The sequence below is a fragment of the Cylas formicarius genome, unplaced genomic scaffold, assembly GCF_029955315.1.
Source record: "Cylas formicarius isolate icCylForm1 unplaced genomic scaffold, icCylForm1.1 PGA_scaffold_10__41_contigs__length_53128322, whole genome shotgun sequence".
NCBI lineage: Eukaryota > Metazoa > Arthropoda > Insecta > Coleoptera > Brentidae > Cylas > Cylas formicarius.
This window is the reverse complement of record NW_026844214.1, coordinates 2,555,524-2,576,465: the sequence shown is the minus strand read 5'-3', so window position 1 is coordinate 2,576,465 and position 20,942 is coordinate 2,555,524. Positions and strand designations below refer to the sequence as shown.

General features: G+C 33.5%; 4 protein-coding genes across 7 annotated transcripts in view; 2 read left to right on the top strand and 2 right to left on the bottom strand.

The window, feature by feature from the left end:
• The window catches only part of LOC132698573 (unconventional myosin-Va), a 53,582-nt gene extending 52,227 nt beyond the window's left edge, over positions 1-1,355 (top strand). For both annotated transcript variants that reach the window (XM_060664760.1, XM_060664753.1), the window contains exon 18: positions 725-1,355. In XM_060664760.1, the coding sequence (XP_060520743.1) occupies positions 725-847 (123 nt within the window). In that variant the 3' untranslated portion in view covers positions 848-1,355. The remainder of the gene's footprint in view (positions 1-724) is intronic.
• A 2,633-nt stretch (positions 1,356-3,988) lies between these two features.
• On the bottom strand, positions 3,989-6,399 carry LOC132699368 (probable ATP-dependent RNA helicase DDX27). The gene has a single exon (XM_060666034.1). It carries the CDS (start codon positions 5,985-5,987, stop codon positions 4,080-4,082), a length of 1,908 nt encoding a protein of 635 aa, XP_060522017.1. The 5' UTR covers positions 5,988-6,399; the 3' UTR covers positions 3,989-4,079.
• A 596-nt stretch (positions 6,400-6,995) lies between these two features.
• Positions 6,996-9,512, top strand: LOC132700536 (nucleolin-like). Its single transcript, XM_060667920.1, has 5 exons — positions 6,996-7,154; positions 7,429-8,117; positions 8,180-8,310; positions 8,768-9,040; positions 9,123-9,512. Exons 2-5 carry the CDS (start codon positions 7,445-7,447, stop codon positions 9,348-9,350), a joined length of 1,305 nt encoding a protein of 434 aa, XP_060523903.1. The 5' UTR covers positions 6,996-7,154; positions 7,429-7,444; the 3' UTR covers positions 9,351-9,512.
• Positions 9,513-13,635: 4,123 nt separating this feature from the next.
• LOC132700099 (WD repeat, SAM and U-box domain-containing protein 1-like) overlaps positions 13,636-20,942 on the bottom strand; it is an 81,057-nt gene continuing 73,750 nt past the window's right edge. For 2 of the 3 annotated variants that reach the window (XM_060667221.1, XM_060667233.1), the window contains exons 13-14: positions 19,456-19,794; positions 13,637-15,058 (exon numbers count right to left, since the gene is read on the bottom strand). In XM_060667221.1, coding sequence (XP_060523204.1) covers positions 19,478-19,794 — 317 coding nt within the window. In that variant the 3' untranslated portion in view covers positions 13,637-15,058; positions 19,456-19,477. Of the gene's footprint in view, positions 15,059-19,455; positions 19,795-20,942 lie in introns of all 3 variants that reach the window. The other variant, XM_060667226.1, reaches the window with a different exon arrangement.

Here is a 20,942-nt window from a genome sequence, read left to right as displayed (position 1 = left end):
TCTAATGGTAGAAGAAAGTCTTAATTTGGCAGTGGTCAGGGGAAATGTTGAAATTTTAAAAAGTCCCCAGGAAATTTTTCTATTAGTTGCGGGGTGGGGGACAATTTTTTTTTTCCAACATCAATAAGATATTTTATTTAGAAAATGTGCGCGTTATTTGGATATTGTTTATGAGGACTATCTGGGCAAAAAACTTGACTTAGCCGATTTTGAAATTTAATCATTAGGTCTGTAAGTTAACTATGGTCCGTGATGATACGATTTTTAACAGTTCGAAGTGACGTTGAATCTGTATATATAATTTTTATAACAAAATGATGGTTTTATACTATTTAGTATTCCGGTAACGTATTTTGCCATTGACATTAATATTAAGGAGACAAACAACAGTTCACGGTGGCATTTAGTGACTTGACACTTGACAATTTACTCTTCTTTATAGAGCATTCTTTATAGAAAATTCTTTTTCAGTTGTATGCGCTCGATTTTAGGGTTATACATTTAAAACCTTGATTTTTTGAATGCGTTATTTGATTTCGCTAGTTCGTTAGTAGAACGTATCCATGTACTTACATAGGCAGACATTCCAACTGAAGAAGTGAATAATAAGCGTCATCAGGAAGGACTATGAAATGTCAAAAAAGTCAACTGTTAGAAAAAAAGTCCTTTATCATGTATTTTTTGAACTTAGGATTTTTGTCGAAATGTCCAATTTTTTTTCTAGGCACTCCTGGAGAACGTGAAGCACCTTTTCCCGATAGAGTTTAAATACAACCCGTCGGCAATATGCCTGGAAGACATTGATGTACCTGAAGTGTTAAATCTGCCACTGCTGGAAAAGGTCTAAGGGACTCGCACATCACAAAATGACTTTTCTTCTTTGATAATTTCGTACACGTCTAAGGCAAGTAATCTCCAATTTATTATGAAGGACTCCCAAGCCTTCGATGCTTATTGATAGACCATTGCCTGTTAAGCCACTATATAGAGTGTACGGGTTAAACTGCATTATTTTTTATCTTCATATAAGTGCTCAGTTAAATTAGACAAGGCAGTTAATTCCAGAGTTTCACATAACAAATGTGGAGGCGCATAGCGTTCAACGATATTAAAATTTATCGTAACAATTACGAAAGCCTCCTCCATTGAAATAATTTTCAAGGTTCCTTCGACATTCTCCTTGTTTAAAAGTACATGAATATTTTTGTATTTATTCTCGTTTTTTTTTTCTGTAAATAAAATCCTATAAAGTTGTTATTATTGTATGTATTTTATAGATTGTAAATTATTTATTACTGTTGGATATAAAAGTGAATGCACATAGCTATATAGAAAACGTGTCCTAGTGTATTACAGTTACCTAAAAAAAAACTTGTTGTTTTATTTAAAAACTTAAATCCTTGATAAACTGTTGTTCAAAGTTTACTGGATGGGGTTAAATTGGAGAATACAAGCAATAATAAAACGATATTTAGTATGGCCATATAGCTACTAGACATATAGAGGCCTTGCCTATGCTGACGGTACAGGAACTCATGAAGCAACTATGTTTTTTTTTTTTGAGAGGGTCAATTCAACGCGCGCATGCGCTAGATTTGAAATTTCATTTTTAAACGATGGCAGCTCCAATGGCAAATTCTGACGTTGGACCCAAACAACATGGTCGCTGACAGATCGTCGATGTTTAGATGCGGTATTTTTACGGCAATATTTTTTCAAAATATGTCGAAACCTATTATATTTTCCGGCAAAAAAGGGGTTAAGGTGTGGATAAGCAATGCAGAATTGCTGCACCCACGTCGACGTCAGAATAATTCTGTAATTAATTTGGCGTTTTCGTTCTTCAAGCCCTGGCCATACGAGCAATTTCATGTAAGCTATTTTTTTTTTGTAAATCGGCTTAAGGCGTTAGTTTCATAGGTTTAACCCATTGCATTCGTATGTCGCCGTATAGGCGGCACACCGTGGCTTATCTTTCTGTCTTATCATTTCTAAATTGCGTTGAGGACATATTTACGTAAAAATAAAAGATTGATATTTATTTTATTGATGCCATTGTAAGCTGTTTATTTTATATCTATCAAACTCTTGACTGGAACCTTCGGCACTGCACTAACACACAATAACGCGTTTTACCACAAACCGAAACTCAATTTTACGTACTGGACGCGCGTTTCGCCAACCAAGTTGGCATCTTCAGGAGAAGATTAAAACTCCATAAAAAGGTGTAAAAACGGTATATCGTTTGGAGAACTCTAACTATACTCTCTTGCGCTAGAGTTATGAACTGTAAAACTTAGTAGTCTTAGTTCTATACTACTGATGTTTTTGAAGACTTCTTCCAGCTGCCACTGAAGAAAATCCGAAAAAATTACATAATTCTTAAATAAGAAGCAATTTCAGAAAAATATGTCGAAAAAGAAGCTACCGAAGATTGTAAATCTTCAAAAAGAAATATATAACGATAGTTCGCGTTCCGAAATACCACTGCGAATTATACCCCATGAATCAGTATGGGCGCAAATAAAAGGGTTTGTTGCAAGGGATAACACCTGTTGTAAGAGGGAATAAAGCTCAGTATGTTGGATTTTTGCCTGGTCAGCCTCAAAACGATTAAGACTAAGCTGAAAAAAACGATTGTCGCCTGGGGTTGAAACACTCCTTAGTGGTGGCGAATTCACCAAAAAGTCGCAATGTGAGTTTATAAAAATCAAAAAAGAAAACAAGTATATGAAGAACTAGCGAGAAATAGAAGCCAATTCAAATCGCGTATACCAAAAAAATAATTTGAAATAAAAAAATTCATCCAAAAACCAGCATTTTTCCGATAGTTTTTATTACTATAGTATGTTATGCAACAAGTGCGGTCAACGGCATTTGACTCACGAGTTTATTTGACACGAGCGGAGCGAGTGTTTAATAAACGAGTGAGTTAAAAAGTTTACCGAACGTGTTGCATACTATACTTTTTCTACGACCGTTAGTTTTTGGGTACATTATGGCAAAACAACACGAATACATTCACTGACATGACCGTTAGAATTGACCAACGTCAAAATTCAAAGCGTGGGAAATATCTCCGAAAACATCCGATTACTCCTAAACCTGTGCAGTAAAATTCCGGAAATGTCCGAAGTTGCTTCGATTCGTCTGAAACGAAACTGACGTGGTAAAGTGACGCTTCCCGCACGCTAGATCGGTGTATAATTAGGTATTTTACAGACGGCATTAGAAAAAAATGTAAATTATGTAATAAAGACAAATAATAACATGTCTTTATTCAGCTAAGAGAACAGTCACGGGAACAATATATCTGAGTTTAAAAAAAAAAAACAACCGAACGAAAATTTTAGATGGTCAAATATTGCCTCCCCTGCGAACATTTTATAGCGAAGTTTTAATATAACTTTTGGAAGGAGCCGGTATGTTTAACTCATGTGCCGAGTTTGAATAAATTTTAATAGGTCAATCTTCAGTTATCGAATGTTAGAATTGCAAAAGGTGAATACAACACACACTAGCGAATGTTTTTCATGATGCTATTTGCAAAACTTGCTAGGCTATAACATATTAAGTAAAGGTTGGTTTACAATAAAGACATGCACATTTGGTTTCACACATTTCACTGAATTGTCGAGTTATTTGACTAATGACAAAAAACTTATTACATGTATTCTTTTTTTAGAAATTATTTTTTTTTTTTTGCGATTGCCAGAAAAATCCATCTGATGGCAAGGTAAGCACTATTGTTAGCCTACGAAGTGCTCTTTTTAATATGCGTTAATCCTTTTTGGAGAAATGGAAGAAAATATCTGAACACCTCGAATTCGTTCCAGCTTTAAAATAGTTAAAATTTTAACTAACACAAAAGTTTTTGTAGAGACCGAGTTTCAAAACCCAAAATAACAATAATTTCCATAATTTTTTTTGGTCGATTTACTTGAAAATTTTTGTTTCAAATTTACTTTTACTAATGTACCGGAACACCCTATATATAAAAATTAATAAAAATATCGAAGCTGATTTATTGTTAACTGTTTATTAATATAAACACATTGTGCATAACAAAATTCACATGTTTAAAAAAATGTTTTTCGTTTCTTGTTTTTTTTCTGTTCTGGTTTGGTCTTTACAGACACTTTTTGTTTGCTTTTATGCTTGCCCACTTCGCGTTTACTAAATTTTTCTGCATTTTTCTTCTGTTTCTTTACAATATTTACGTTTACACTCTTTAAATTTTCCTTCTCTTTTTTCCTTTGCTGCTTGGTCTGAAACCAGGGCCTCTTCATTTCCTTCTTTTTTCCCTCTATCATTTTCTCCGCCTTTTTAACTTGCATCTCGGCCTTCGCAATCAACCTTTCTTCTTCCTCTTCTTTAAAAATTTGTTCAATCTGAGGTTCCAGTTTTGATAACCTTTGTCTATACTTATTGATTATCTCTGGTGGTATCACTCTTACTTTCACTGGATTCTTACTCTTTTTTATAATTTCCTTAACATTTTTCCTTTCTTGCTCATTTGCCAAACTAACCGATACTCCTGCACGACCTGCTCTTGCTGTTCGTCCAACTCTGTGAATATACTGTTCTACTGTATAGGGCATCATGTAGTTTATTACACTTTGAACATCGGGAATATCCAAACCTCTAGCCGCAACGTCTGTTGCTATTAATATATGAACCTCCCTATTCCTGAATTTTTCTAAAGCTTCTATGCGCTGGGGTTGAGTCAAATTTCCATGCAGCTCTGCCACCTTTAAACCTAACAGTCCGAGCAATATATGAATTCTATGAGCTTGTTTTTTGGTTCTCACAAAAATTATACAGTTCTCTTTGAACGTCCGACACACCAGTGCACATAAAATTGCTTCCCTATCGTCTTCCTTGTTCTCTCTAATCCTGATAAATTCCTGGCGAAGATTAAAGGCTACACTTTTATTGTCATCAACAAAAATCTTCACAGGCTCAACAAGAGATAAAGAAGCTAAATTTTCCACTTCACTTGTCATAGTAGCAGAGAAAAGCATTGTCTGCCTTTTTGTTGAACACTGCTTAATAATTTCTTTCATCTGCTCTGCGAAAAATTCATCCAGCATGCGATCAGCTTCATCCAGAATTAGTACTTCAATAAAATTCAGACAAAATGTGGGGGTACTTTTTAAATGGTCTATCAAACGACCAGGAGTCGCAATAACTATATCGGGATTCTTCCGCAAAACATTCTCCTGAGTTTTCAAGTCCAAGCCACCAACCGCTAAACCCAAATGAATCTCTGTATACTGACAAAGTTGTTTGGTCACCTGGTACACTTGCACACCCAACTCTCTTGTAGGCACAAGAACTAAGACCCTGGTAATACTTGACCCTTCGGCAGGTTTGTACAAAAGTCTTTCCAAAGTTGGTAACATGTATGCTGCAGTTTTTCCAGTTCCTGTAGTAGCACAGCCGCAAATATCCCTTCCTGCTAGTGCTACTGGAATAGTTGAACGCTGAATTTGTGTAGGGTAAACAAATTTTAAATCCGATAATGATTTTAACAAAGGTCTTGATAATCCCATTTGATAAAAATTTACGCCTTCATCTTCGTTAGTTACATTTTCACTAAGTTCTTCCTTCGATTGGTTTTTGAGAGTTTTTAACCTTATTTTATCATGCTGTAACTCATCATCTTCAATCGTTATTTCCGTATCTGAGTCGATGCTTGGTTTGACATTGTTATCGTTGTTGGCGGATTCCCGCACCTTCTTGATTTTGTCATCCGTTTTTGATTTGGCTTTTCTCTTAATATATTTCCTAACATCATTCCAAACATCCTGATTGTATTCTTTCACCGAACTTACGAAACTAAAGTGAGAATCAAAATCTACACTGGCGCTTTTCTTTTTTTTACTGGGTTGGAAGTCTAAATCGATATCGGATTCCTCGGAAAAATTTTCTACTTCCTCGTTATCACTAGAAATGCGAACTAAGTCCTTCAATTTAGTTGCCATTGAACTGTTGAACGCGATTTATTTGGCGCCTTTTGTATTCAATCAGACATTTACCGTATAACAGATTAGATAGTCAATTCCAAATTTGCACGTAAATATTGTTTTCTTTCCACTGGTACTGACCACGACCGAAATATGGTTTTTTTTTTAATTACGCTTTATTTGGCCACTGCTGCTGACCGAAATATGGTTAGTTACTATTTCTTCCAATTCATAATGTGCCTAAATGGGAATAAACAATTTAATGCAATGTAATTCAATATATTCCTGCATATATTTCTCCCAGATAAGATAAGAATTTTTTTTTTTTAATAAAATAAGTTTGATTTTTAGCGAAAATTTCTTTTTAAAGGTGTTTTTTTTTAAATAATAAACAATAATTTTTAGTGTTAAACACAAGAGAAATAGCAAGAGTTTTTTTTTTATTACAGATTTGAATATAAACTTGGTATGGTTTTATTGTCCAATATACTTCTTTTAATGCTCGTAGATGCAAGCAAAAATCGTGATTGCGACTATCTTTAAACCCGTATGGTTATTAAAATAAAGCGTTTTCGCCGATTTACAATCACAAATTCTGGAAAAAACATGTGATAGTTTCATTTGGCCATTTTCTTTCGATTTGGTAGTATTTACACGAAAAAAATCAGGTAGAAATTAGTATCAACTGGGATTAAAATAAGTGATGCTAAGTTGATAAATACATTTGGTAGCATGATCTTAGGGAAGTTCCCACGGCAATAATGAAAAGAATTGTAGCTAGTGATGGAATAATTCGAACTAAAAATGTTCGAAATTCTGATTCCAAAGTTGCATTAAAGCTAAACTAGGATCATGAGCAGACACCTAAACCTATAATAAGTTTCATTCTTGTCGGCAATATTCAGGCAGAATCTCTTGGCGAAGTCATTTTCGTCCGTTGCGTTAACGATTTATATTTGTTACAACCAAGGTCATCCCAAATTATAAAGTTCTCTAAAACCAACCAAACGAACCAAATGCTATCCCCCACGTTCTGTGAACTTCCTAACCCTCCATTTTTGAGAAGCACGCGCAAATACGACCGCATTTTTAAGAAGTTGGCGTCCCCTCTCGTTTCTAGAAGTATATTTAGATTACTTCTTGGTGTTTATTTACAGTGTCGAGATTTTTAAGCAGTGAAAAGTTGTAAGTATTACCATTTCATTCCTGGGGATATGTATTATTAAGTATTACCTTAATTTTGTGAGTCGGTCATTTATGGCGAACCACGTTGGGCCGGTTTTTTCGTTTACCGATTTGAGCTTTGTTGCTTGTCGAGGTGATACTTTTTCTGATCGCATACGTTAGAATTCTTTGTTGGTTTCTCGTGCCGGCGTTTGGTCAGTAAATTTGAAAAAAAATTGCAGATGTAAATATTTTTGCATGTTTCTTCCATTTCTGATCTAATTTAATATTCCAGACATATTTGGGAAGTGATGGCTGATGCAAGTGCAAAAAATCTCAAAAGGAAAGGTCCAAATAATAAATTTCCTTCAAAGAAAACAAAACTTGAAAATGGTGGGTTGTCTCCCGCCAACAAAAAGGGTCCCGCGCAAAACAAAAATAGTTCGGCGCAGAACAAAAATAGTAATCAGAATAAGAAAAATGCTTCTCCTAAAAAGGTGAAACCTTTTATTGGTACAGGCCCTATTAAAAGCAAACCAAAGCAAGAAAAAAATAACGATAAAGAAGGAAAGAAAAAACGAAGGTCAATGTATGCCGATCTGAAACTGGCAGCTAACAAAGCCGCTGGTAAAAATGACTCAGAGGTATTGAAAGAAATTAAAGTAAGGATCGAGACCATAAGCTCAAGGGGCGAACTTTCGAAATCGGCAAAGAAGAAGCTTGCAATACTCAAAACATTGCAGTCAATAGTTGAAGGTACCAAAGTAGCCAAGGTAAATCAGAACCCAAAGCAAAAAAATATAAAACCAGAGGCGAAAAACAAAAGCGGTGCTCAAAAAGGGATATCAAAGGGTGGTCAGAAAGGAATATCAAAGGATGCTCAAAAAGGGATAGCAAAGTCCCAACCAGAAGAGGAAGAGCCAGACAATGATGATGATTCAGCCGAAGAGGAAGAATCTGATGAAGAAGGTGCCGCCGATTCAGGTATATGCAATTGGATACACAAATGTGTAATGAAGGGTAAACATTTTTTCTTTGTAATATAGGTGAAGACAGCGTGGCTGACGAGGATGATTCAGATGCAGAAGAGGAGGATGATGACGAAAATGACAATGACGAGGATGATGAAGGTGATGATGACGAAGAATCTGAAGAAGAACAACAGCCTCCCCCAAAGGTCAGTAAACAAAAGGCAAAACCTAACAAAAAGAAGTAAAAATTGTTATAATACAAAACTATCTCCATTAATGGAATTTATATATAGATGGTTATAACATGTATTATATTTTTCACTATTAAATTTTTATGTTAGAGGTACATGTTTGTTTGAATTTTTTTTAGAGTAGGATATCCACACTTATTTTAATGATGGGGTAATTTTTTAATTTTTCTGTACATTTAAAGAAGAAAAACTGCTGAAAATAAGAAATTTTTTTCCAGAAAAATTGTGAGATATTTCAACTGAAAATATTTTATTAATTGCAATCCATTCCTTGTTTCCCTTTTATCCTCGCCCTAACAAAAAAGAAGTAGTTTTGTAAAATAAAATTTAAAAGATATAACCTTGTATCAGAAAATATAAACACTCTGTTTTGTACAATTCGGTTTTGAGTAATTCAAACATTCTCGAGTAGGATGAGCAAAAATCGCAAACGAATAATAGTAACGTCAAAAAATCCATACCCCACTTCAAGGGAGACCCTGAACAAATCGACCAAGCGAAAAAGAAGAATTCAAGATTTGTGTTGTTTGTGGGAAATGTTCCGTACGACGCTACCAAGCAAGATTTACACGCGCATTTTAGCAAAGCTGGTGAAATTGTGCACATTCGTATTCCTTTAGGCAAAGAAACTAAAAAACCTAGGGGATTTTGTTATGTTGAAGTTAAAGATGAACATGCGTACCAGGTAGGTTATTTATATTCTTATTTTCTCTTAATCTAACGTATGTGGGGTTCTTGGTTTGTTAATTCCGACTGTTTGACCTTAGCAATGCTTGTCAATGCATCATACTCAACTCAAGGGAAGGCGAATTAATGTGTTGTATACGCAAGGCGGCAAGAAAAACTCCGAATCGAAAAAGAAAAACATTAAAGTGAAAAATATGAAACTTCATGCCTTGAGGAAACAGGGTAAATTGGTTGGCAGCGTGAAACAAAATCAGAAACGATCATTCAGGAGAAACAAAAGCAAGGCTGTTAAGGTTGAAAAGGAATAATCTTTTATTATATATTATATGTTATTAACGTTATGTTATGCTATATACACGTAAACTGTGTGGTTAGACGTTATCTGTATAATATGCACCAAATTCTAATGTTCGGTGAGAACTGCAATATTTTGGTTTGTCAATCAAACTGTTAAATCTGATTTCAATTATTTATAAACCGTGGTGTTTTAGGAATAAAAATATGACTTTTAAATTTGTTAATTCTTTTAAAATACCCCCACTTGCAAACATTTTGTACTTTACCTTCAATGTTCATTTTTGTTTTTTTGAAGGGCATCTTAACGTGTGCTTGAAATACTTTCTTTTAGCACCGCTTCGGCGTAGAGCTTTCAAACCTTATCGCTATTAGATAAACCGAGTGTCAAAAAAGTCATGGATAAAATTTAGACAAAATTTAAATGGAAAGAAAATTCTTTAATGGGTTATATATTGAAATAATTGTCACAGGAGATATATCATCCTGTGCGTAGTGTAACGATTGTCACTTATTAAGTAGAAATTACTTCAATTTTTTTTAATATATTTTTTTTTTAAATAACAGCAAAATAATTCAACTAATATAAAGCAAACTTATGTGGTATGGCCTTTTGTCAACTAAAGTTTTTTGCAGAACAAAAAATATCAAGAAAAAAATAAATGTTTCGAAATCTCATTCTGATAATGTTGAAACAAAAACTTTTATTAAATATAATGGTAAAATTAATATTTTTAAGAAATTAAATTAATCAAAGTGTAGTTAACAGAAGACATACCAGACATTTTTTAAAAATAATTGTTCAACTAACCGAAATTATTTTGCTGCAACGTTTAGTCACACATCAAAGTTGTAGTTTAAAAAAAATAAATATTGAAAAAACGGCAGTGGCAGCCATTGCATTTCATACAGAATGCGATACTCTCTGTGACAACTTTTCAATATGAAATTTTCAAAAAACGTATTGCCTACAAAAATAGAAATACTGCAAAATTGGCGGTAATGTGAAAACAGTCAAAAATCGGACATGTGTTTATACATCCGCTATAGAGGCTACCTAAAAAAGAAACAGAACAAAGCTTATCAAATTTTTAAAAAATTGTTAAATGAAATTGAAATGAAAATTATCCATATTATGTATTGCTGGTATGTTTCGATGAAATTATCAAAGGATAATTTTGTCCTTTGGTAATCAGGGTACCAATGAAGTCCCCATGAGGTCAGCCTTGATTGAGCCTCCTTCTTCCGTGCTTGGCAGGATTACTTCGTATGGGAGGTTGGAGCTACATATGTAGCTCGCCTTGTCTTCGCCTCCAGATATATATGCAAGGGTGGTAGCTCCAGTAGGCTCCATGACCGCTGTAGATGTAGTTGGCTGTGTGCTGAGGGTACTAATAATCAGATACCATACGCAATCACAGCCAGTTTATCTGCTGCTCCAGTTCAGCGTTTTATCTAGGACGACTCCTAGATATTTATCCAAGATTTCTTCGAGGGTAGTAGAAATCCTCTTTTCTCAATAACCACGTACAAACCGGTTTCATTACACACTTTTTTCAGTTTTGAGGCCATCATGTGATTGTCATGCAAATTTCATTGTTTTACAAAATAAAGGAAGCCTTAAAATGGCTCCACGTCGCGCAGTTTTAGTGTAAGCAAAATAACTGTTTCTTGCATTAATAAAAGGTGGAGATAAGAAACGTTTAAAAGGAAAAGGATATCTGATATACAGCAGTTAGTTCGCAGGTGCTCCTTCGGACTCAAAGACTGAAGAATTCTGTCGGAGTACGGCACTCACTCCCGAACAGAAGCAAGTACGGCTTATTTTCACTCTTAATTATCAAGCGCAAAAACAGCAGTTTTGGGAGACATATTTTCCGACAAAAAGATCTTCCACTCTTCTAAAACGTGTAATATCAAAGTCTACGAACCAGACAACCAGCAGCGTTTCAACCCTCGATTTGTCCACAGGTATAGAGGTGCCGGCTATATCAGTGTAAATGTTTGTCAATGGATTTCATCTATACGAATGGGAGTCGATTGAGGGAAGATTTGTTTGAACGTTATAATGCGCAGTATAGAAACAAAACGGAATTTTCAGGCTGTATCAGTTTTTTAGGAAACTAGTTGTACTTTGACGACCACGTCTTCAAATGCAACTAGAATCACCTCCTCCCATAATGAGAGGACAGCCAGCTCATCTTCCAACAGCGTCCATAGAAGGGGGATAGCTCCGATTTGTGGAGAATCCCTGGCGATCCTTATGGATGTCGTGCGTATGCATTTAGATGGTTTCCAAAGACTGGTACCAATGAAGTTCCCATGAGGTCAGCCTCAGATTGAGCCTCCTCTTCAAAATTCATAATCAAAGCTTAAATCAAAAAAATTCTATACCTTTCTCTGAAAAACTCAAAAATGATAGGTGTATATTAAGAGAGCTAAATTGGAGTCGAAAATCCTCTAATGATGAGACTGCACACAATAACTACAAAATATTGAAAAATCTTGTAAATAAACAAGATAAATCTCGCAGAAAATAAATCTAAAAAAATGTGGGAACCGGTCATTAGATAAAAAAATAAATAGGAATATTATTAAACTAAATGTTATTTTTTACAGAGATAAAGTAATAGCAGACGAATTCGGAAAATTTTTTGCTACTCACGTGCAATTCAAAGTGGATTCGATGTTCACAAATAATAGGCCTACTAGGGAAGCGTTAAGAAACTCGAAAGTGATTCCGGTTTTCAAAAAAGGGGACTGCACATTAAGCGATAATTGTAGACCTATAACAGTAGCAAGTTGCTTATCTAAAATATTAGAGAAGGCAGTGTACAACCGAATTCGGCATTTCTTGAAACAAGAAAAAATAACGGGTACAATCGAAATAAATAAGAACTAAAAGTTCAGATTTTCACGAAATTATATATTTTGACATGACAATTGTTTGGACAACACCGTGTCTTTATCAAATGTAATATTTACAAATTACCTGCTACTATATATACCGAAAAATGACCTCAAAACCTTAATTAATGTTGTGAGAATTTAAGTTTAATAAAGGAGAGGTATTTAAATCTAATTGATCGTTAAGCAATACATTTGAATGCCTCATTTTGTTAATCTCCATGGCTTCTAATAAATCGAATTTTCTATTTTTTGTGGCTGTATGTAAAATATCAAAATTGTCGTCAAAAATGTGGTACAATCGAGCTTGTCCAACATATTTATGATCAACTCGATGTCGGAGAGACAGTGGTAGGAGTGTTTTTCGATTTATAGCGCGCTTTCGACTCATTTGGATATAATATCGGAAAAGCTGGAATCTAAGCTCAATAGGCCTATTAATAATTGGATCATGTATATGTATCTAAGAAAAATAAGTGTAAAAAAGTTAAAATATATAATTTCGTGAAAATCTGAACTTTTAGTTCTTATTTATTTTGATAAATGGATTTTCATCAAGTAAAAGCCACCAATATTCGGATCCATATGATGTTAACTTAGATACACCTCAAGGGGGCCTTGTGAGGCCAATACTAACTAAAAGGCTAATACTAAAACTAACCAAAACTAACCAAAACGAATACTTAGGCTAATTAAATGACCATTCCTCGTATATACCTATTTAAATTACTGCTAGTTACACACAAAAATAAACATTTACATAAGAAACACATAGATAACCCTACACTCGTAACAGTGAGAAAATCTCTTAAAGAATAAACTGAATCACATATTTTGCAAAAGATCTTTAGGCTATGCAGGGCCACACTATTATAATATGCTCCCGTCGAGCTTAAAGAACCTTTCTACCCAGCAATTTAAGAATCATGTTAAGATGATTCTGACAACCAATGCTTTTTATGGTCTAAGTGAATTTGAAGCGTTTGTTCTACATAAATGTTTGTAATGTTATATTGATGTATTTGGATTGTTTGTTATATACACATCTTATATGATTGTCCTTTATGTATAACTTTATTTTAAGATATACACATTTTCTATTTAATCTATTTTAAAACATTTTAATGTTATTTTTTGTGACGAAACATTCATCTATCTATCTATCCATCTTCCCTGCTTGTAGCTCACCTTGCCTTCCCCTTCAGATATATATGGAGGGGTGATAGCCCCAGTAGGGTTTCCATTGCCGCTGTATGTGTAGTTGGCTGTGTGCTGAGGGTATCAATAATCACATACCATACGCAATCACAGCAAATTATTCTCTCGACCACGTTATCGAGTGCCAGTTCTGTTGATTTGCCTACTTTTCTATGAAATTATCAAAGGATAATAAAAGGCATTTTCACAATCGAGTGCAAAGCCCGGTGCATTCCAGTTAAATATTTATTCGAACTAGATACAAATTGTATAACAACTTTGGTACAATACATACAGTGTATGAAAGTTAACTTAAAATTACCAAAATAAGACAACACGTAGAAAATAATTATAGCTACAGTATAATTCCTCTTACTTAAGGTCAAAATACATGATTTCCACTTCGTAAAAAAGTGAAATAATTCTTAAATTAAAAACTGTTACAAGAAACGTCGAACACTCATGTGGAAACTAGTTGAATATATTTTTCACAAAACTTCTGGCTTCTTCAGCTTACTCAAACTTCAGTTTCAGTTAAGCTCTGAAGAAGCCAACAGAATGATTGGCGATACGTCAGCAAGTTTGATTCAACAAAAACCGACGGAGGAGGAATCCAGAAGTTTTGTTTTTCTTTGAAAAATTAATAGAATACAGTTAAAAACCGACTTTCAGAATTTTTTAATATAACCTTTGACAGTCTCAAACACACTGCCATATATACGTCATTGCATTAAATTAAGAAGAATTAGACTGCAGTAATAACATTAATACACTGAAAGAACGTCGACTTTTACATTGGCGCCACAAAAAAAAATATTTGTGGGATATTTTTCATCTTTTGGTAAGGTGGCAAGAGTGGAATATAACAATAAGAACTTCTCACGTTAAGTTGAAAATAGAATTTTCAACTCATGCAGAAAACTCGAAATAGCCATTAAGTTTTAACAAGCTAAACGTTGCAAATTAAAATGCGCACGTGCCACTTATATAACAATAAAACGTTATCACAGTATATTTGACATTCGTTTCAGAACATTTATTGCGATTAGAACCAAGTAATATGTTTCCAAAGGCACTACAATTCGTTAGTCTTTAATTACTATAAATACGTATAAAAACGAAGTGCTTCGATGGACACCTTGAAGGAAAAAAATGCACATTTTTTGTTTGGCAAGATCATTTGATTGTGGGTATTAAAAATACTGGTGAAAGGTGCACGGATAGAAGAACACCGTTATTATAATACTAAAACAGCAAATAAAATCCCGCTATACTACATATTTTTTTGGTTGCTATAAACTAACGCCCGTTTTTTAATAAAACACCTGTATTTTTTTTGAAAAATTCTAATACAAACTGTTTTTTTGCACGAGAATTATTATTACAGGCTAGTAAAGAATTGTCATCAAAAGTGACAACTTTAAAAAGGTCATGACTTTTTGGGGACACAAGAAAATTGAAATAACGTTAATTGTAAAAGGAAAAAATTAGTTTTGGTTGGGTTTTTTTATATATAGCACAATTAGCAAATTGGTTACGGCGACTTAATGCTGGGTATTAGTAACATAATGCGGGATACCAGTTTTCATTTGTTGAAGGTGAAATTGATCCAACCTCTCTGTAAAATAATAATAATAATAATTGCAGTTTTAAGACTTCCATATTTGATAAAACTATTATGTTTGTTCAACTTTATTTTACTTCAAATCGGGCACCTAAAATGTTTTAATTTAATTCTATAAAAAATATCTAGCTGAACGCAAAATACAAGTATCTTTTCTCGGAAAAGCACCATTTCCTTTTTTCACACTTTAGATTATTTGAAATGTTTTTTCTGAACATAGCAATAATTTTTTATGGACTCTTTATATTACTTCAAATTTAGTATCCACATAACAAACATTGATTTTTTTATGAAGAGGCTTTATTTAAATACAATTTTAAAAAAATAAACGTAAATCTGTCAGGAAAAAAAATTATACATGTTAATGTAACTATTAACAATTGGCATTAGTTAAATTTTTCTTTCTCAAAACTTAAATTAGTTGAAATTCGTGTTATAAAGTTTGTTGATTCCTTTTTTATTGCGTTGAGAAGTTTAACCATTGGATTTAATTCTGCTTCTATTCTTTGGGCACGAATTTCATCATTTAAGCCCAGTACACACGATGCAATTTCCAGATTTATTTCTACTGTATTGTTCATTGACGCTTATCATACATACGTCATATATCATATATGAGGGGGGTGGATAAGGCGAAACTTTAATTTGCAATTACTAGACCTGAAAAGAAGGAATGAGAGTTCAATCTATATGAGGTTCTGCAGTTGCTTCTTGAACATTTTTTCCACTTACATTTTTTCTCTGTGATATCTAGTATGTCATAAAGTTATATTTATACTTTCGTGATTTTAACTTTCTTTACATTTGGCGTTTTGCGCAAATTTACACGAACAAATTCTAGAAAAATAGTTGATAATTTTATCTGCCAATTTTTTTAGCTGTTGTAAGCTTTCCACTCATCTGTGTGGATAATGGAACTTTATTTTTATTCAATTATTTCGATTTAGTTGGATGCATCTCGCAAAATTGTATAAATATTGTTGTTACGTTGAAAAGTAAGAAGATCGTTAAAAAGCTGAAAATATATTTTTTGTTTAAATGAATCATTATTAATTATTTAAACAAATTAAATAAACCGTGGAGGCGAATTAAGTTTTTCCAGTTTCGGTTGCTTTTGGTAGTTTCAGTAATCTAACGTGTGGACAAAGAAAATTTCGCATTTCCGACAAAAATTTCTTGTATTTTTGCGTTCAGTTACACAATTGAATCAAAAAATTTTATGTATCGGATTTTAAATAAAAGAGAATGGAACCATTTATGTTAACAACCATGCTAACGCTATGTAAATGACCGGTGCTAACAAAAGCATGGTAATTCAGTATTTTTGAAGGTTTTTTTTTTAAGAGAGTGAAAGGTGCCTCTTATTACATTTAGATAGTCAGAAAATGGAAAGAATCTCTTGGCAGCTAAAGAAATTTACTGTTTGTTGTTGTGTACTATACACTGTGTCCCAAATTTCTTGTAATCACAGGGCTTCTCACTGTTCTCACTGAAATGTGTTTCACTGTATCGTGAAACACATTTCTTTTTTTTTTCTTTTTAAAATGGCACTTCTGATGGAGACTAATCCATAAAAATGTAAATTGGCAGTAGTAATAATAATAATAGGTATGGGTTTAGAGTCGCTTGCTTATTATATTAGGAACAACGATGAAATTCTACAATTACAGTAATAGTTTAACAGCAGATATCCCAAGCAGCATCAACGTTGCAGTAACTGCGATGGGAATTTCAACATCTTCAAGTACATAAGCATATCTAATATATATGTACGTTTAGAAAAAAAAATCACTAGTTTCTGAAACTTTTGATTCTGGAACGCTCATTGGCCACGAATGTGTATGTGTGTATCCTTGGCAACTATTTCGAAAGTAACACAGTTACAGCTGAACGATCACCTGTTGATTTGGGGTTATGTGGACTGCTTTTTCCTAGAATTTTTGTTTTTTGAGAGAAAATTGAGCACAACAAAAATGGGTAAGTGAAACATGTAACTTTACTAGTTGGTAAAATGGTAAATATAAGTCAAGATTGTTTTTTTGTGTGAAAATGTAAGTTTTTTAATAATAATAACAGTGTACACAGATTTATTGAAGAAAGGTCAAGGCAATGAGTTTATATTTCTTCCTTGAGGTTAAAAATGAACTTTTTACGAAATTATTACCTTCAAAGCGACTTTTAAGTTTGTATTACTCTCTACATATAGAGAAATTACGCAGTAATTATCACTACAAAGGGAAACTTTATAGTTTCGGTTCTTCTAAGTAGTTTCTAAAGTATTGGAACGGAATTGTTACTATCCGAAATTCCATTTAAGTCCGGCGCAGTCAGTAGGATTTGTCAGCGGATAATTCGAGTGCATCGAGCATATCGGTCCGTCATCGTTTCAACGGTTTGTGGCAAATTCGAAACCTACAACCTAGCGTTTAAGGAAGTTAATTTGCCTTCATAAACATGGACTAAGACTAATGAACATCAACCAATATTTAATCCACCAGCGATTGATGTAAACGCAGTTCATCTCAAGGCTACGGACGACATCCAGGTCAGACTGAAGAATCAGATTGAAGACCTTCAAGACTACTTTGAGGAAATCAGCTATTACGGAAGATACTAATCTAAGATCGCATTACTTGGCTGCGTTACTTGTGTTTATAACATAAAGTTTTTATTACTTTGTAGTAATGATGATGGTCAAGTCTTCTTTAAAAAATCCAAAGTAACACAAGTCTGGCGATTTCAAATAGTACAAGATACTTCAAAGTAACTTGGGCTTCCGTCATTTCGCGATGCAGCAATGTAAGAAACAACAATGTACGCTGATAATCACTTTAACAAATTATAGGTTACAGTTAGTTAAACTTAGTAGTAACATGGGGGGAACATACAGTTTTCAAATCTTTGGACTAGAAAGTCGGAATTACCTCAAAGTGAAAAAACTGTAGTAGACGTTACTACCAGTTAAAGTAGCAAATTCTTCTAGCAAGCATTTCGAAGTAAATATAACTTAGAAGTGATAATTTCATCATCTTCTTTTCTTACTTTCCGATACTTTAACAAATATTTCTCCAAAATGTCTTCTAAAAACGAACCTGAACAAAACTACGACTCATACAACTGATTTAAATAAGTTTCTTAATTTTGTGGTACTTTTAGGTGATTTTGCACTTCTTTTTTCAGCCTTCTTCAAAACTGACAATTCAATTCAATTCAATTATTTCAACTCTCAGACAAAGACAAAGCGAAGATTCCATGTAAATTCTAAATACCAGATTCTTTCGTTTGGTTGCCTTTACTCTAACTTAAAAAACAATTTACTTACTTTTTTAAGTCGTGTACAATTTTTGTATTATTATCATTAATTTTTTCAAGCTAAAAGTAAACGATGGTTATTAACTTTTTTATTTAGCCTGTAATACGTTTAATTTTATTGGCAACTTATGTTTTTGTTATAATATTCGTTTTTAAGGGTTAGTTGATATCAGAAGTGGCACGGTTCACCATTTTGTAGCGAAAAAAATGGCGATTTTTTGGCACCAGCAAATTTTATTCGATAAAACTAAAATTCTTGCATGTAATTAATTCTTCTATCAAAAAAAGTCAAAATGTCATTCCAGAAAAACGTTAAAAACGCCAGCCCTACTCTCCATACTTTTTGTGTTAGCTTTAAGATTTTAATTAAACTGTTGATTTTGCACATTGCCACTTGACTACTTTTTTAAAAGAATGATTTTACTATGAAACTAAATCAATATGATAATTACAAAAAAAAATCCTTATAATATACTTACAGAAGAAATACAAAACAAATATTTATTCATCTAAACCACGAGTTTATTCTTCTACCAATGAAAAATCCGAAAATCTACAGAAAGTTATAAGCATCCTAGCAATCTTAACCGCGACTATATAAGCAGATGCAGAGTAAAATGGGAGCCAGTTTCAGTTAACTTATGAAGAAGCCATCAGGATGATTGACTTTACGTCAGCAAGTTTGATTTATCAACAGACGCAGAAGGAATACGGAACATTTGTAAATAAATACAATGTTCCATATAAAATATTATATTTTAACCATGTATATTTGGAAACCGGTTTGTCTAAACAACACAAGATTATAAGTAAAAATATCAAATTGTTACAAAGTTGCATAATTCTGTTCGAGGCATTCAAAGTTGCATTGAAAACTGAAACACCTCGTGATTACAATCAATTTGGATACAGTGTGCATCGTCAAATAATCGTCAATCCAGTTGGAAGAAGATCGATAAATTAATTTTGGAAAAGTTTGTCATCATTATCATTATGGTATCTCAGATTTGTTGAGTTGAAATTGTGCTTCTATTTAGCTAAACCAATTTTGTGTTAAGGCATTTGCCAATTTCACTTACTGATATATTAACTTCTCGCATTTCAATCCTGGTCTTCTTCGACATTCTCCAAAAACCTCCTGATAGAGTCCCGCACGATCAAGTTGGGCGTAAAGTCCGTTCTGGCAAGAATTTCATTGGTCATCGGGCTGGTAAACTTGCCCGACATGAACCATTCTGCGATGGCTTTCTTCTCGTACGTGAAGCCGTCGGAGCAGACCACAGGCTCCCTCATTATTTCGTGGGTGATCGGGCAGAGGAACTCGTCGGGTATTTGCAAATCCAACGGATTTACGATTTGCAATTCCACCTTTTTCAACCACTTCAGTTCCGTGGCGAGTTTTTCAGTTTTCTCGTCGTCTAAACAAAGATTCGATTTGTTGGTGCATTTGAACTACTGCATGAGGGATAGTACAATTTTGTTGGTATTGTATTGAAAAATTCAAGTAGCATAGATGTGTATGGGCTAAATGTTAAGGTTATTAAATACGTGACTGGCTCTGTATTATCTGTATTGACTCTCATTTCTAATAGACGCTTTGAACACAGTGTATTTCCCATGATAGTTTGCAGACAATTTTTTTTTCCAAAATCATTGAGGCTTTGGTAAAAGAAATAATTGTATCGTATTTTGATAAAAATAAAGTTCGGGTACCTTTCGGGCAAATCAACATTGACAGCAATTGTAGCGATTCTGGAAGCTAATGATGCTAAGCTTATTTCCTGTATGACCTTGTTGGATCTTTCGAAAGTTTTAGATTGTGTCAGTCGTGAGTTTTTTGTAAAGTCTGTTCATAGATATAAGAAAGTGAGTAACTGATACGAATTAAGGAAAGACCAGGGCAAGCTCTAAGAATGAAATATGGCCGAACAGGTCCGTACTTTGCTCAGAATTTAATTATTTGGGGTTTTGTTAGGAAGGATACTAAAGAATATTTATTTATTTATGTATGTATTTATGTTTAAATCTAAAATAAAATTACAAATTATTTTTATTACCTACTTAAATTACTTAAAATTATTCACATAATATATCATCGATATCATCGCATTCTGTTGTTCTGCTTTTTCTATATGTTTAACAGAATTTGCCCAACTTTGTGGAGGGATGTTAAAAACTTCGGTTTATATAAGTTTGAGGACTTTGGAGTTAACACGGGGAAAAACAATGTTACGACGAATGGCAGATTTCAGTTAATGTTCAATGGGATTATATATGCAGTGGTAAGGTGGAAGCCTTAAAACTGTATGTCCTAGATTTTTTGCATAATTATCACAGAAGTATTCCTTTTGTAGGTTCAAGCTTTGTAGAACCTCAACTAATTGCTTTTTGGTATAATCTTCGAGAAAATAAATGTCGTTATTATACATGTAGTTTTGGATTGTTGCTTTTGTGTCACATAAGGAAGGGATTTTAGCCAACTGTCTATTGTGATAACTTGCATTGTCCAGTACAATGATGACGCTATTTGAAGGAATGTTTGGAACTAGTTTGTTTTTAAACCAAC

Coding starts and splice junctions, on each gene's coding strand:
- LOC132699368 (XM_060666034.1), bottom strand. CDS start 5,987: ATGGCAACTAAATTGAAGGACTTAGTTCGCATTTCTAGTGATAACGAG.
- LOC132700536 (XM_060667920.1), top strand. CDS start 7,445: ATGGCTGATGCAAGTGCAAAAAATCTCAAAAGGAAAGGTCCAAATAAT. Junction 8,118..8,179: donor AGAAGGTGCCGCCGATTCAG/GTATATGCAATT, acceptor TTTGTAATATAG/GTGAAGACAGCGTGGCTGAC. Junction 8,311..8,767: donor AACAACAGCCTCCCCCAAAG/GTCAGTAAACAA, acceptor ATTCTCGAGTAG/GATGAGCAAAAATCGCAAAC.